Source organism: Pterocles gutturalis, unplaced genomic scaffold (assembly GCF_000699245.1).
Source record: "Pterocles gutturalis isolate BGI_N339 unplaced genomic scaffold, ASM69924v1 scaffold20967, whole genome shotgun sequence".
NCBI classification, from domain to species: domain Eukaryota; kingdom Metazoa; phylum Chordata; class Aves; order Pterocliformes; family Pteroclidae; genus Pterocles; species Pterocles gutturalis.
In genome coordinates, this window is record NW_010115989.1 from 3,185 (window position 1) to 19,031 (window position 15,847).

Here is a 15,847-nt window from a genome sequence, read left to right on the forward strand (position 1 = left end):
ACTCGCTCTGAGTGAGGCGTGAGTTGGGGTAGCGGCACAGTGAAGTGAAGGAAAAATGCCCAGTTCAATACACACCTGAATGTGCATCCTGTGGTTCAGCTGCCTGGGCTCTGACTTGAACTTCAAGGTGTAATTTATACAAACACTTGATTCATATTATTAAAACAGTATAGATTAACTGGGAAGAAAGCACTTAATCCTGTGCATAGAGTAACAGGAGAATTGTAGAAGGGCTGCTTATGGATGATTGGAGTTAAACTCTCTTAGGGGTAAGCATTTTTAGCACAATAAGAAATTTAAGTGGTAGGAACTACCCAATAAAAATGCAGCTCTGTGCGGTCTGCTTAAGTACTTACTGGAATTCAGGGATAGACCTGAATTAAAATAATTTAGCTTTTTCACTTACTCCCCTTCAGCTCCACCTCCCCTCCACGCCCCCCTGCCACCCACCGGTGATTTCTCTAGTGATTAAACTGTTTCCCTGCAGAGGAAGGTCATGCCTACACGGCAGTGATAGCGCCCTGCGATGTTACCTGTACGCTCCCGAGCTCCTTCCAAACTCATTAATTGAAATACTGGGATTGTGGAGTGGGCATGAAACTTAGAAAGAAGAGTAAATTAGTTCTGATCAACTTCCTATAGAAAATAGAGCAAGTAATAGTAGTATAGAAGAGTAACAAGCAATGAGATGATAATATCTGGCTGGTGTTGATAGTCACCTGAACTGTAAGGGTGTATCCGCGCTGCAGAGACACCTGAGTGATTGTGAGTGTTGTATAGAGACTATTTTACCCCTTCAGCCTTCTTTATAGAATCATATTATCCCAGAATGGTTTGGGTTGGAAAGGACCTTAAAGATCATCAAGTTCCAACCCCCCTGCCATGGGCAGGGACACCTCCCACCAGCCCAGGTTGCCCAAAGCCTCATCCAGCCTGGCCTTGAACCCCTCCAGGGATGGGGCATCCGCAGCTTCCCTGGGGCATTGCATCCTCGGAATTAGGATTCTTTTATGTGAATTATGTCCCCTGTAGATTGTTCTGATCAGATTCTGGGAAATGCAGTGATTGCACACTGCCTGTAGAAAACAACCTGTAAAAAGCTTGAAAATACTAAAGCAACCTGAGCTTTTGTGTTCACCAGCCAGGTAGCCAGAGGTATTTTGGTAGGGCTTCAGTTCTAGTTAAGTTTGTTTTTACTGACAGGTATGTTTTCAGCAGGTTTAGCTCCTGCTGCCTTTGTCCCCAATCCGTACATCATCAGCGCCGCTCCACCGGGAACAGATCCATACGCAGCCGGACTGGCAGCAGCTGCGACATTAGGTGAGACACTTCAGTTGTCTGTGTACTCGTGACCATTTTCTGTACCAAAACTGCCCCCAAGTCTGTGATTTTTGGAAATTAAATGTTAGTATGTTGACATTTCCGTGGAGAGGTAATTGTGTATCAGTGAGTTGAAGCAGAATTTGTGTTGGAAACCCCATTTTCTGTAGATTAAATGTGATAATTCTTGTATAACACTTCCTATGGGCTCTCTTTTTGTTGAGGATAAACAACCAGAGCCAATCTGAAATGAGAACACTTACAGACATAAATGTTGCGATGTGTTTGGGGTTTTTTGGTAACTGACAGTAGTGTGAGATACCTTTGAAAATACACTTATTAAATGCTGGAAAGATGGAGGATGTGTTTTCCTGCCAGGAAAATTGCATCTCGTTGCTGTTTAGCTTGATTTACTGTAGTGCATCCTGCAAATGATATCTTGCCCTTTAGCAAGAGTCTGTTAAGAATTTATGCTTTTTAGGTTCGCTAGGTAAAAACATCCCATAATCTGCTCTGAGGTTTACACTATGAATATGCGGTTTTCCAGATGGCAAGCCAACATGGTGGCTCTTATCTTCCTGCAAGATCTTTCTCCCAAACATTCATGTATCAGTTTCCAAATTCTTTCCAGCTGTCATAACCAAAATTGTTGTATCTTGAGATGACAGCTCGGTAAAACAGCTTATCAGGCAGCGTGAGGAACACATTGTACGTTGAACTTTCGCTGCGTATGCCATAAAGTTCTTTCATCGAGGACAAAGGAAGAATATACTTTCAGAAGAACATTTTTATAACCATGCTTTGCTTTCCGTGAGCCACCGGGAAAGGAAGCCTTCTACATTTTAAATAAAACCTGCTTGGTTTAGGGCAGTGGGGATTTTTAGTGGAGCCCCCATGCTGCTGCCACTCTCCATTTACAACTTGTGTACTCACTGCAAATCTCTTCCCCTGTGGGATAGCTTGCGCTGCTGCCACTCTCCATTTACAACCTGTGTACTCAGTGCAAATCTCTTCCCCTGTGGGATAGCTTGTACCAAATCAAAACCATGAAATGTTGGTTGTACGTGGATACAGCGCTCTGCCAGACAGCGTTGTGGTTTGGTACGTGACTTTTCGGCGTGTTTAACGGCTCTTATGTAACCACTGCTTAGCTTTTAAGCTTTGAGGCCAGTATGGGGTCAAGCTCTGAAATGGGATTTCAGGAACTGTTACCCAGTTGGATGGTATTTTTAATGGATCATATGGAAGTATGTAAAGAATCAAGGTTATAGTTTGAAGATGTGGGCTTTGGACTTTTTGGCTGCTGTGAATTCTGTATGCTGATTGCAGAATAACAATGCAAGATGAAGGTTAGGTAACAACATGATGTTGGCAAACAAATGACACTGTGATTAAATGGAAGAAAGCCAAGAGCTAGAGTACAAGGGTATTTGTAACAGTCCAGGAGTCGATAAACTCTCATGTGGTGATGAATGTGTGGCAGCGAATGAATGACCTGAGCTCTCGGTGGCAAAGACAAGTAGGAAGCTTCGGTCAGGACTTAGCGAAGAAGAAGTGCTAGAGCACTGGCAATTCCAGCTGCAGTCAGAAGAGGTGCTTGGTAAACAGATACAAAAAGAGGATTCGGGTTGGCCTTTTGTATCACCTCAGCGCTTCTAGAGCTAGCGCTCATTCTGAAGTAACGCACTGAAGTTCAGTGGAGCAGGAGGTCAGCATCTTGATTTCATAGAAAGACCGCATGTAACTGCTGCCAGATTTCTAGGAAACAGCAAGCGTGTTTGCGACAACTTTTTTTTTTTTCCTTTTTCTCATCAGCATTGAAGCTGCAGCTGCCTGAATATCTGATTGGGGCTTTATACATTTGAACTTGGAAATAACATCCTCCAGGATACCTAAAGCATCTCAAAACTTGGCAGCAGGATCTCTACTTGAATAATTTTTAAACTTTATGACTTGAAAGCAAAACAAAAGAATGTGTAACGCGCTGCCATGTACTTAGAGTGTTACACCACTGAGAATGCCAGTTACTTCATCTGTCTCGCTGGGCTTGGACCCTAGCAGCTAGAAATGGCAATGTAGCACACTTCCCTCTTTGTTAATGTTTGTTTTAGGAAAAGCATCTTTTCTGTCTAGACTTGGGCAGGTTTGAAAGCCTTTCCTCTGTGATGACTGAGTGTGGCACTGGAGGGGCGTGGGACACTTCAGATGTTTAGAGTTAGTTATGTGTGAAGTCAGCCTCCCCGGTGCGTCTGGGAGTGTTAAATTGGGAGGACTTGGAGAAGTTTATGAGATGGAAGAAATGAGTTTAGAGTTGTTGGTAGTTTATTGCTCACAGTTACTCTCAGAGCAGAGGGGAAACTTTTGTGTGGTTTATGGCGGAGATAATTCTGTCAATTAAGATTTCGCTGTTCCAGCAGCTTTTTCATGATTGTAAGACTGTCAGCCCCGTGATAATACTCTTTTCTTCCCAACAATAGTAGCATTTTAAAGAACAAATTTGGATACAGAGGGAAGAGCTTCCTAGACTCAAGAAAAAAATCACTTGTGAGTTTAAATGGTGGGGGAGATACTGCTGTCTTTAAAAAGTGTTGTGAAATTGCCTTCTGTCACTTGAGAAAGATGTCACTCAAAAAAAAGAAATCTTGCCAAGTTGGGAAATGTTGATGCCCTCTGAGGTGGTGTGTTAACAGGTAGAAAAGTATTTCTGTTCTTTGTAGAGAAGTGGATGCTGGAATAATCTCCAGACAGGACAAAGGGTGCTCCCAGCCTGAAGGTAGAGTCGATGTGGATGTGTCTGCACTGTGCTTCTCCACCTTGGGTTTCTTAGAAGCCTCATTCACTCGGTGCTGACCTGTCCCACGCAGAGCCAGCTCGGAGCTGGGGACCGGTTCGGTTGTGTGCACATACCACCCAGGACTGGGGCTTGGGGAGCACGTGCGGCTGGCTTGTCCCCAGCTGCCTCAGGCACGGTGTCATGCAAGGGTGCCTCTGCTCTCCGGGACCTGTGCTGGCCCCGGGCGCTGGACGGCTGGGTTTGCATGGGGCTGCACTAGAGTTCAGCTGTTTCTCACCCCCATCCCTAAAAAGGCACCACTTTGTTGATGTCTGTGGTTGCCCGACCGGTAATTGAGAAGTGATCAGCTCATGAGTCACTAGTAATTGATCAAGTTGCTGTTTGCAGCCTCGCATTTTCGGACGCGAGGTTCTTGAGGCTGTTTTGGTCACTAAGTCCTTGTCCTTGGCAAGAGGGGCTGGCTGTTCCTGCAGGGAGCAGGTATGGCTTCTGCCGACAGAGATTGGAGAATGAAGACTGAGATTAAAAGCAAAAATTTGGCTATGAACACACTTACAGATGCTTTTGTTAATGTTTCTTGAAAGGAATATTTGTGGGTGTCCGTGGCCAATGTGTGAGACGTAGCAGTGGGAATATTTGATTTCAAAGGCTTTTATTTTCTCATGTATGTGTATCTTTAATAAGTGTAAAAGCAGGTGCAATATCTCCTGAAGTAAAGAAACACTCTGTGCGTTTTGGTAAGTCTGGCGATGATGACACACTTGCCCTCACTGAGAACACTGTTCGATAATGAGCCTCACCGTGTGCTCAGATGAGCTGAACCAGACTTGCAGCTCTTTTAAACCCCGCTGCCTGCAAACATCAAAGACTTTGTGTCTCTTCTTCTTTTAAACACCTAAGGCTTTCACAGATCTGATGATCAACCTCTAACTAGGAAAAAAAACCCCATCTAGACCATGCTTGTTTGATAATTAGAACTGAGATGAAAATAGCCCAGAGAGATGCTCACATTTTGCCCAGATGAAGGGTATTGCAGCAGCTTCCCAGTAGCCTAAGGGCAAACGCAAGCTAATTACTTGCATCAACTACAGCAGTTGCAACTTTTTTCCTGTTGAGTGCAGAAGCACCCTCGCAGCTGGCGTCTGATCTGCATTGACTGAATACAAACAGGTTATAATCCACCGATTAGATGTCTCTGGAATTGCTCTAGGTCAAGATAGGCAGTACTGCTGTGGGACTGATTCATTTTCTGCACCTTTTCTTCGTTTTAGCTACTACTGCTCATGAATTTCTGGGTTGGAAGGTAAGAAATAATTGGTTACTGCTCCAAGACAAATCTGAGTAAGACAGACGAGTCACCTTCTCTGACTGATGGTACACAGTAAATCCAGCAAGGGTGGATTTTGTGGCAGAGCTTTAGTGCATGATACAAATCCGCCTGTTCAGCATGTATTCCTAAAGTGCCTGGCTGCTCGTAACGTCTCCTGCTGTACGCAGAGCTAGGCGTGTGTGTTAATGCCACTACAAAATCCTAAATTAGGGGAGAGTACAGTGGTTACAAACAAAACAACAAAGGAGAGTAGCTATTATGCTTTTGAAATATGAATTTAATATTTGACATTCAACATGAAATGAATATCTTGAGGTGTGGCGGAATCTCGCCAGTCTGCAGTATTGATCGCAGGAGCAGTCGTTGATCCTAGCTGAGATCTGGACTGTTGCACAGCAGATTGCTTTTGTATTATGTAGTAGTTCATTGGAGACAAACACATGTTACTGTATTTAAAAAAAAAAACACAAACAAAACCAAAAAACAAATCCCAAAAACCCAAACAAACAAACACCCCCCCCCCAAAAAAAAAAAAAAAAACAAAACCAAAACCAAATAACTTCCTGCATTTTCCTCCCTTTGCCATACCCAGGCTCACACTCAGCCGTGTCTTTTTTCATCTCCCTTTTTACTGTCATCCCTCATTTTTGGGGGAATAGTTTCTAAGTCTCTTGGGGCCAACGCTCACAGTCTTTATGTGTCACACTTGTTCCTGCAGTGCCTGACTGTAAGATGTAACAGTGATACTGAAATGACTTGGTTAGAACTCAGATGCTAACCATCTCTTGTAAACTAGAAGCTGTTTTTACTCCATATAAGAACACGCCCATGGTTCAAATTCACTGAACTTTTTTATTCTACACTGTCCAACACAACTGTGGCACTCTCCCTTCAGAAGGCCACCGTGCCGTGAGTTACTCCTGCTGCAGGGAAGGAGCCTGTGGGATAGGTGATGTATTTGAAATGCAAAGGAAATACTTCTGTTTTTCTGCTGACCTTTCCAGAAGATGTAAAACAGACATATTAAAAAATATTATTGGATTCACCTACGTTTTATTTGGTGGTGGGTACTCGCTGCTTCCTCAGCGTTATGCCAACTAGAATTATTTAAGGATGTAGGCTGCCACGCTGCTATCACCAAATTGAGCGTGAGCTGTCCTGAGAATTGATATAACACAGTGAATCTTCAAAAGTTATGCTTTTTCTGGTGCTCTCCAAGATTTTTTCTTTTTTTTTTTAAGCCTCTTAAGTTGGAGGGAATGTGAAAAGATACAGGATCATACACCCTCTTATGCAAATGAAAAGTAGGACTGTGTGGCTGGAAAAATAATATTTCAAACACTTGAATTGATGCTATCCAGCCGCAAAGAGGTTTTTTAAATTTATTGGGGAGCTAAATGATAGATATTATTGAGCTGTGAATGTCAGCTGAGAGCAGAAGAGACTTGTGTATCTCTGCACTTAAACAAGGTTCCTTCTCTTTACGTTAAAGTTTGTTCCTTCACTAGGAAATTAGGGCACAGCAATAAAAACGTGGGATTTCAACAGGATCACTGGTAGCAGAATTCAACCTCATCCAATAAAGTAAAAGGAAGAAAAGATGAAATTTCAGGTCTGACTTCTAAGCTTTTTAAAAATCAATAATACCAATGCCAGAGTCTTCTGTATTTGCAAAGGATTTAAAGCAGCTCACCTTGAAATAGGCTATGTTAAACCAAACATACTGAGCAGGTGTTTTTGGTGACCGTTTGCAGTGTAACACTTGTCAGGCCACCGAAGCTGACGGATTCTCTTGGTGTTTCAGGCCCAGCGGTTGTCCCTCACCAGTACTATGGAGTTACACCCTGGGGAGTTTATCCTGCCAGTCTCTTCCAGCAGCAAGCTGCCGCAGCCGCCGCTGCAACTAATTCAGCAAATCAGCAGACCACTCAGCAAACCCAGCAGGGCCAGCAGCAGGTAAGACCGAGGATGCTTTCCACATCAAGTCCTTTACAGGGAACACAGAATCCTGATTTTTTTTTTCTTTTTTTTTTTTTTTCTTTCTTCAATGACCACTCTGCATTGGAAGCGAGGAGTAGAGCCTTTGGCCTCCATTAAAAAACCCAAACAAACAAAGCAAAAAAAAAAAAAGCCAAAAAACAAACCCACATTTATACATTCTGTTATGTCATTTATAGCCTCATGCACACAGGATATTGCATGTACTTTTGAAGGGGTGAATTATTGCATGGTAATGCTTTGGGAAAAAAAAAAGTAATCAGTTTGTGGACACTGCTGAGTAGTAAACACTTGCCATTGATGTGCGAGTGAAAATCATGATCTTGCAATCCATTTTCATGCCCATCACTGTGATTTGAAGGCCATTGAGATGATAACGTGTCAGTAAGTGTGTTCTTATCTTCAGGGTGCTGTCCAGTGTAGAATGCTTTGTTATTGATGAAGACCAGCTTTAAAGAGGGTCAAAATAGCAGCAGAACGGATTGGTTTAGTATCCATGTGGGGACATAGAGACAGAACACAAGTGTGAAAAGAGAACACTGGATTTACTGTTTTTATAAGGCAAACTGTGCAGCTGTTTTGCTTTAGTCTGCACAAAAAATTTGGAGAATTTGATACCTAAAAGGACCAAATTAATGAAGTTAGTGAAGGGTTTTCATATGATCTGCTCTTTACCCCTTTAAGTGTGTTAGAGATTGATATTGAGACAGGTATCTTTTTTTAAAAGACGTCACACTGAAAGTTGATAAGGGGAAGTTATTCCTTACATACCTGGTAAGTGATGTGTGCTGATGGGGTTTGCACCATCCACCTCTTCTGTCTTAATCCCTTGGCAGTGACAGTGTGCTGGATTATATAGCCTTGTATTTTTTCTTCTGTTGAATATTGTTATGCATCTTTGTGATGAATCACTGTGTTCTTGGAATCTAACTAGGTAAATTTTCCTAACTTCCGTTAGCTAAAATAACCAATTTTAAAGGTCTGGTATTTCATTATAGTTGAACCTCTGATGCAGACAACACAAATGTGGGTCTAGCAGCTGCTGGAGCAAAGGTGGAAACTGAGAGACTGGTGCGAGGATTAACAGGGAACGTCGGGCTTCTCTTGCCTTGCTGGCTCGCTGGCAGAACCCCAGCTGGTTTGTTGAGTATTTGACTAAGCGCTGGTCCTCACCTGATGTTGGCTTTGTGCAGTTTTATCAGCCTCTGTCCCACAGTGCTTCCTGCTTGGAAACAAAACGGGTTTGTTATCCTTCCGAAAAGTGAGGTGGCTCCTTTCTCGTAGTGACACAAAGCCTCCCTTTCTGGCCTGGTGTGTTTGAGATAGCAATTAGAGAAGATAGCAATTGGCAGCTGAATTTATTAGCTTCTGCTTTGAAAACTAAAGCAAAAACCAGTGTTTGGTAGTATTATAAAGCCTTTTCAGTGATGGTTCACACCGACGATTCTGGACCGGTGATCAGGAGGAGAACACTTTGCTCCTGATGAAGTTAATCGTCAAACTCCCCTGTGGCAGGTCCCAGACAGGAGCGTGTTGCACAGACCTCCCTCCCGTACCCGTGCGCACAGGTAACACGGCGTTCAGGGTGTGTTCAAGCCATTTCTGCTTTGGCGTTCAGACTGCAAGCCTTTCCCCACCAGGAAGGTGTGTGCTAAGAGAGCTTCTGCAGAGGCTAAGGCTATTGAAATAAAAAATATCAGTCATCAGTAGCATTTATAATATTTTTCATTACTTTTATAGCCCTGAAGCAGGCATGAGTGGGGATCGCGGGCATTGTTTTTAATGCCAACCTTCCATCCGTAAGCGGAGACAGTGTGTATTTTTTGGATGAAATTTTTCTAAGAAGTGCTGAGGCAAATGTTTTGGAAACCTGAAGCGATGATTACAGACAGTTGATTTGTGAAACTTAAGACATCTTAATAGCATATTTATAAAAAACGCCAGCATTTCCCTTCCTGCAGCCCGCCATCCGTCGCATACATTCTGCACAGCGCCCTTGCACTGCTTGTGCTTACCAAGCAGCTGCAACTGGTGAGACTCCTTCCTCTGAAGAGTTCACGCCCGGGCTTTGACGGTGATCGCAAACTCTGGGATGCATGTCTAGATCAGTTAACTTCAGGATCCTCTCTCAGTGCGCAAAGTTTTTTCCTTTTAATAACTTTATCGGGTGAGACACACGATGTTACTTTTCACAGCAAGGCATGCTGACTACCAAAGGACGGCTTTTTTAATAAGCTGACCTTGCTGGTGGGTGCAGGCTCTTGCATCACTGCTTTGAGTAAAAGGCTTTTGCAAACAAAGCCCGGCACAGGTAATTACAGGAAAGGTCAGTTTGCCATCTTCCCTTTTGAGAACACCAGGTGCTTCAACCACAAGAGCTACATATAAAAGACGGTGTGTGATCTTTGGTCATTATTTCTGATGACTATGTGGCGTGTCACTGGGTCGCTGGTTTCTACGAGGGCTGGCAGCTTGGAAAAAGCCGTGTCACCTCGTGTCATCAGCCCCCAGCTCCCAAGTTGGGCTTTTTAAGGTTTGTGCTCAAGTGGGCTTTCAGCAGTGCTTTTGTGGCTGAGACCAAATGTTAGCTGGGATGGGGCAGAGGGCTTGCAAACGCTCCTAACAAAGGATGAGTATGGAAGGTCTACCAAGAGATGAAGGAGGTCAGATGATGAACAACTTCCAGATTATGCTCAGTAAGCCCGAGAAGGGATGTATTATTTAAATTGGGACTTCTGCACTTACCCGTGGAAATGATGTGAAGGCTCATGGTGGCAAAGGAGCTCTGTTCTGGGTAAAGGGGAGGGTTGTCACTTCAGCTAAGGGTTGTCGCTTCTAGTTGTGCAGTAACTTAACTAGATTGCTGCTGATGCTCCTGCAAGGGTCTGGTGATTGTGGCTTCCTCCTGGGTCCCAAAATAACCAGATCGATGTTCCTTTGTCTTTTCCAGGTTCTCCGTGGAGGAGCCAGTCAGCGTCCCTTGACCCCAAACCAGAACCAGCAGGGACAGCAGACTGATCCGCTGGTGGCTGCTGCAGCCGTCAATTCTGCCCTTGCCTTTGGACAGGGGCTGGCAGCGGGGATGCCAGGTAGGGGCTCCGGGGGAGCTGCAACTCATCCAGCGCCCAGGGATATCTGAGAAAATTATATCTTGTGTCTCTGTGTGGAGTCACGTTTGCCTGGCATTCAGCGGTATTTTGTTGTTATGGTTTTTGGTTTTAATCTCTGGATACACAAGGCATTTTCGAGGTGTGAAACTCACTACCTGTGCAGCGTTTAAATTAAATCAGGGTTTAGGTCCCTGTGTTGCAGATGAAAATAAGTGTTATCAAGCGTATTGCTGTACAAGTGTGCTAATTGCTTGCATACTCAGAATAATTGATGGCCTCTACTGAAAGTTGCTTTCAGATTTTCCTATGGATTGTGCTGGCTTATGTGATCTTTATTTTACAACCTCAGGGATACCCCAGTCCATTCATTAGCCTTGTCTCTCCGTCCCTGCCAGGTGCTTGACTTTAACAGAATAGGGGCTTCCCCTTCATGATTTCTTCCTGGCAAATAGTGGCTTAAAAACAAGAAAATAAAATGAACAAAAGGAAGCAGGGTTTTATTCTAATGTATAATTCTGCAGGAGAGGAGCTACTGTAGGAATTCTAACTCTGATCCGTGAGGCTGTGTGGTACAAATGCTTTTGACATTCAGTTATACACAATATTGTTGTAATGGCAAAGGGCAAACATAAGGATTTCTTTGAATAGTGTGCAAGTATGTCCCGCTGGCCAAATGTGAGAGAACAGGATTATTTCAGCCTCGGGTCTCCTTGCTGGAAGTGTCACATGGTTGTTACACGGGATTTTTTTATGGTTTAAGAAGAATGTTGCTGTATTAAGTTACAAAGTGAACTGTAACATGCGTGTTTCCGAGCAATCTGCTGATTTCCTTAAATCTGCATTATTGGGGTTTTGGGGGTTATATTTGCAAAGCAAGTATTCACAGAGAACATTCTCTTTGTGACTCCACCTCGGAGAATCACCACTATGTTTTCTGAAAGTGTTATTTATCTCTAGAATTATACAGCGAGGTACCTGAATAGCTGTATACTACTGAAAGTCTGTTGCTTTCTGTGTCACTAGCATGTTTAAGAGCTTTTATTTATATGTATTCAAGAATGCTTTATGATACATACCTTCAAAAAATACGTAACCTTAAGTTCTATGTCTTGTTTTCATGTGTGTGCACACTGAACAGCTTCAACAGGGGGAGAGTTGGAAATGCAGTATGTTCACATATAGAAAAGTTCCATCACACGTTGTACTTAGAATGGAAAAGAAGTAGTGCTTTTGTATTTTAAAACCTTTTTTTATTTGTATGACTAAATTTACACCGAGGGCAATGCTAGTATAGTAGGTCTGTGGGGAAAAAAGGCTTCTCTACCTGAAAGTTTTCCTTGTGTAAAGTTGTAGACTGTTAATATGGATTTTTTTTTTTTTTTTTTTTGCTTCAGGAGAAGCAGAGCTATTCTTGCTTTTTCTTTTCCATTCAGATTTTCCTTTAAAAATCCTATTGCACTGTACTCACCTGAAGATGATTGATCTGCCGTGCGTTGCATGTTACCTTACCTGTGCACCTCCAATTTGCCTCTTCAGGTTACCCAGTGCTGGCTCCCGCTGCTTACTACGACCAAACGGGAGCTCTCGTGGTGAACGCAGGCGCCAGGAACGGCCTGGGGGCCCCCGTCCGTCTGGTAGCCCCCGCTCCGGTCATCATCAGCTCCTCTGCGGCACAAGCAGGTGAGTCCCAGTCCCTTCCAGTAAAAATCTGCTCCGTCCTCAGTGGAGGCCAGACCTGAAATCCTCCGGGCTCTGCTGGCGATGATGACACACTTGCCCTCACTGAGATCCGTTGCGGGGTTGTTGTTGAGAACATCCTTCGTGCTCACGGTGGGCTGAGCCTCCAGAACAGCCTCAGAGAGGTAGCATCGCATAAACTCTGTTCTTTTCCAGAGTTTCATGACAGTTATTTAAATTTGTCTGCTGGCATCTAGTTTCCCATGTAATAAAAGGTTTTAGCCTGTGTAGGACTCCCAAATGATCACCTTGCATAAAACGTTACACTCCTGGCTTTTGCCGTGAGTTGTTTGGGGTTTTATTAGGGTTCTTTGGGAGTTCAGGGCTTTAAAAGGATTTTTTTCAGCCAGAATCTGTGTGTGTAAGCAGTCTTTGGCAGTGTTAGTAACAGATTATGAAATGGGCCTTTTAATTGTTTCCTTGTAGCTCTTGTTTATTTTCCATTTTCTTTTACTTTGGAACTGGCTGAAAAACAAAAGTACTTGGGTTTGATGTTCTTAGCGCTGCAGGATTGTGTTTCGTGAGCTAAAGGACAATTTTGCTTGTTTCAAAACTTGTGTTTCTTAATTGGATGTTGCTAAGTGTGTGGCTGTATTGATTTGAAACTTAGATCTTAGGAGAAAGGGAACATTTTTGTGTGTTTGATCTACGGAGCTCTAATAACACAAACAGCGGTAATAATAATGGGGCGTTGTTGGGATTCAGTGGCTCTGTGCGAGACTTGTGGAGCTTGGATATAGAGAGACTTTATGCAGAGTTTGATGTGAAAGGGATTTTTTCATCCTGAGGAAAAAAAAAATCTATAGTCAATTAAAGGCACCTGTTAAGTTTTTTAACTTCCAAAACTGCCATGAAAATGGATTTTTTCAGTCTATGCTTGCAATTACTTTCTCTCCAGCGGTTGCAGCGGCTGCAGCTTCAGCCAACGGTGCAGCGGGTGGCCTGGCAGGAACAACAAACGGACCATTTCGCCCTCTAGGAACTCAGCAGCCCCAACCCCAGCCCCAGCAGCAGCCCACCAACAACCTGGCATCCAGCTCATTTTACGGCAACAATTCCCTCAGCAGCAATTCCCAGAGCAGCTCGCTCTTTTCGCAGGGCTCTGCCCAGCCTGCCAACACTTCCCTGGGATTCGGAAGCAGCAGCTCTCTTGGTGCCACGCTGGGGTCTGCGCTGGGAGGCTTTGGGACAGCAGGTAAGAGCAGCAGCTTCTTGGTGGGGAGAAAGGAGAGAAGCAGGTTTGTGAGCTGCTGGTGCACCGAGGTGCTGAGCCCTCCTCTTCATCCCTCTGAGGTTAAATGGAAATTTTCCTTTAGGGAATACTTTGGCTTCCAAAATCTGCAGTGCTTGCTGGTGAAAATTCTTTTACTAGATTATATCATTAGAAGTACCAAAGTAATGAGTTTGTTTTGTTGTACACATTATTGGACGTCCCCTTGTTGCTACAGACTCAGTTTTGAAGCAGGTTTGGATTCCTTTGCCCTCGCCTGAGTGTGCTTGGTGGAGATACTGGATGAACAGGAACTGGCTCCAGAGTGGTAACCATCAGTGTGTGAGCTCTTACCTCAGAATAATGGCTAAATAACTTTTTGTAACTTTAAAAAAGCTGATCTGAGGTGGTTTCCATGCTTTATTCTGGTAATTTTTTCTCTCATACAGCAAAAAAAGTCACTTATTGTGGTTGCAAGAAATGTTACATCCATGGTTTGGTTTGATTTCTTTGTTAGAGACAAAGCTGGGTTGTTTGGTGTTTTTTTTTTTTTTTTTTTTTTTTTCAGAATAAAACCAAACCAGAAAGATTTCTGTGGGTTGGGTATTTTTTTCCTTAGGTTTGTTTTTTTTGAAGTAGAACAATTGGTTTAATTAGTGCTTAGTCTCCGAGGTAGTAATTATGTCCTGAACTTTCCTGCTTTCATCGGTGTGAAGGGCAAGTTAAAACATGCCTTTAGAACCTGCTCCTTCAGAAAGGACCGAGGGACGTGCTGTCACTGCATCAAATCACAGTTCTAAATAAAAGTGATTAAAAATATTTTTCTTAAACCCAGACTGAGAATTTGAAGAGTCTTGGATTCGGGTAAACACAGCATTCACTTCTTTCACTTCAGTTTATTGAGCTAATTGAATTCAATTACTGGTTTGCTCAATGCCAATGTGAACAAACTTGTTTTCTCTCAATCAATGAATAAAAATGTGAGGCTGTTGCTTCTAGAACCTGTGTGCAATCATGAAAATTTATTAGTTCTTTACAGTTAATAATTTCACTATTTATTAAACAAGATTTTAATACAAAATTGATTTTTTTTCCTCAAGTTGACAGTGCATTTACAGAGTTTGTTTTTGGCTATCAAGACAACTCTTTAAAAAACTGTTGGGTTTGTGTGTTAAATTGAATTCTGATTTCCATCTCGGTAAAGCTTGGTGCAAACAGGAGCTAATATAACAAAAGGTGAGCACAAGGATTTCAAGAGAATGTACGTGCAGCTATACGTGCTCTTAAGCAAACATGAATACATAAAATCTCATGTTGGATTTGTTTTAGCTCTAATCGCTGAAGAATAAATACGAGGCAATGCTTGTAGGGTGATTTAATATCTTGTGTTAAACTAAGTGATGCTTAGGGGAGGAGAGCTTTGAAGTATACAAACCTTCTGAAGGTTCAGAAGCAGAACTGAAGCGTGCGTGTCCAAAAGCCAACATGTTCGCTGTCGTTTCGTTCTGTCACTTCCTTTAGGTAGATTTTTATCTTCTTGACCTTTCTTCTTGTAGATTTTTGGAGCTGTATTTCTCAATGTGTTCTGTTGGTATAAAAATGACAAAACTATAAATCCAAAGGCAGTATTCAAGCTAATTATTTTTGTTCAGGATTTCTGCTTGATCATTAACAACACGGTTTTAATGAATGCATTTTGTCTGGGCGCATGCAGCACCCTTTGGGAAGCAGCAGCTGGTGCAGTGAAGTTGTAATGGGTGCCGCTGTCCTGGCTCTCTGGCTATCCAGCTGTCCCGGGCAGCCTCTTGATATCACACAATTCTACTCTCTTCTTGTTTCAGTTGCTAACTCCAACACGGGCAGCGGCTCCCGCCGAGACTCCCTGACAGGGAGCAGTGACCTGTACAAGAGGACATCCAGCAGTTTGACACCTATAGGACACAGTTTTTATAATGGCCTTGGGTTTTCCTCTTCTCCTGGACCTGTGGGAATGCCTCTGCCCAGCCAAGGACCTGGCCACTCTCAGACTCCACCACCTTCCTTATCCTCACATGGATCGTCTTCAAGTTTAAACCTGGGTAAGAGTCACGGTGTCACTGTCACTGTCCCAGGGTACTGCTCTGCTCTCCCTCGGCGCGGAGATGCGAACACCTCGCTGCTGGGCAGGTGAGATACCTGCCATCTGGCTGCTGCTCTGGTTCCCCTGGCAGGGTCCTGCTTTTGCAGAAGTGGGTGAAACACTGCAGCAGGAGCTGTAGCACCTCTGTTACGTGTTTGCATCTCTCACAGTAGTGCAGCTGTTGAACAGGAAGGTTTCTGTATTCCCTCCTTGTTTCCTCATCTCTATA

General features: G+C 43.4%; 1 protein-coding gene across 1 annotated transcript in view; it reads left to right on the top strand.

Annotated features, from left to right (window-relative positions):
• The window catches only part of LOC104463159 (pumilio homolog 1), a gene marked incomplete at both ends in the record, with an annotated part of 15,950 nt that extends 373 nt beyond the window's left edge, over positions 1-15,577 (top strand). The window contains 6 exons of the mRNA XM_010075379.1: positions 1,219-1,320; positions 7,249-7,400; positions 10,393-10,531; positions 12,089-12,232; positions 13,188-13,484; positions 15,341-15,577. Of these exons, the coding sequence (XP_010073681.1) occupies positions 1,219-1,320; positions 7,249-7,400; positions 10,393-10,531; positions 12,089-12,232; positions 13,188-13,484; positions 15,341-15,577 (1,071 nt within the window). The remainder of the gene's footprint in view (positions 1-1,218; positions 1,321-7,248; positions 7,401-10,392; positions 10,532-12,088; positions 12,233-13,187; positions 13,485-15,340) is intronic.
• Positions 15,578-15,847: the final 270 nt, after the last annotated feature.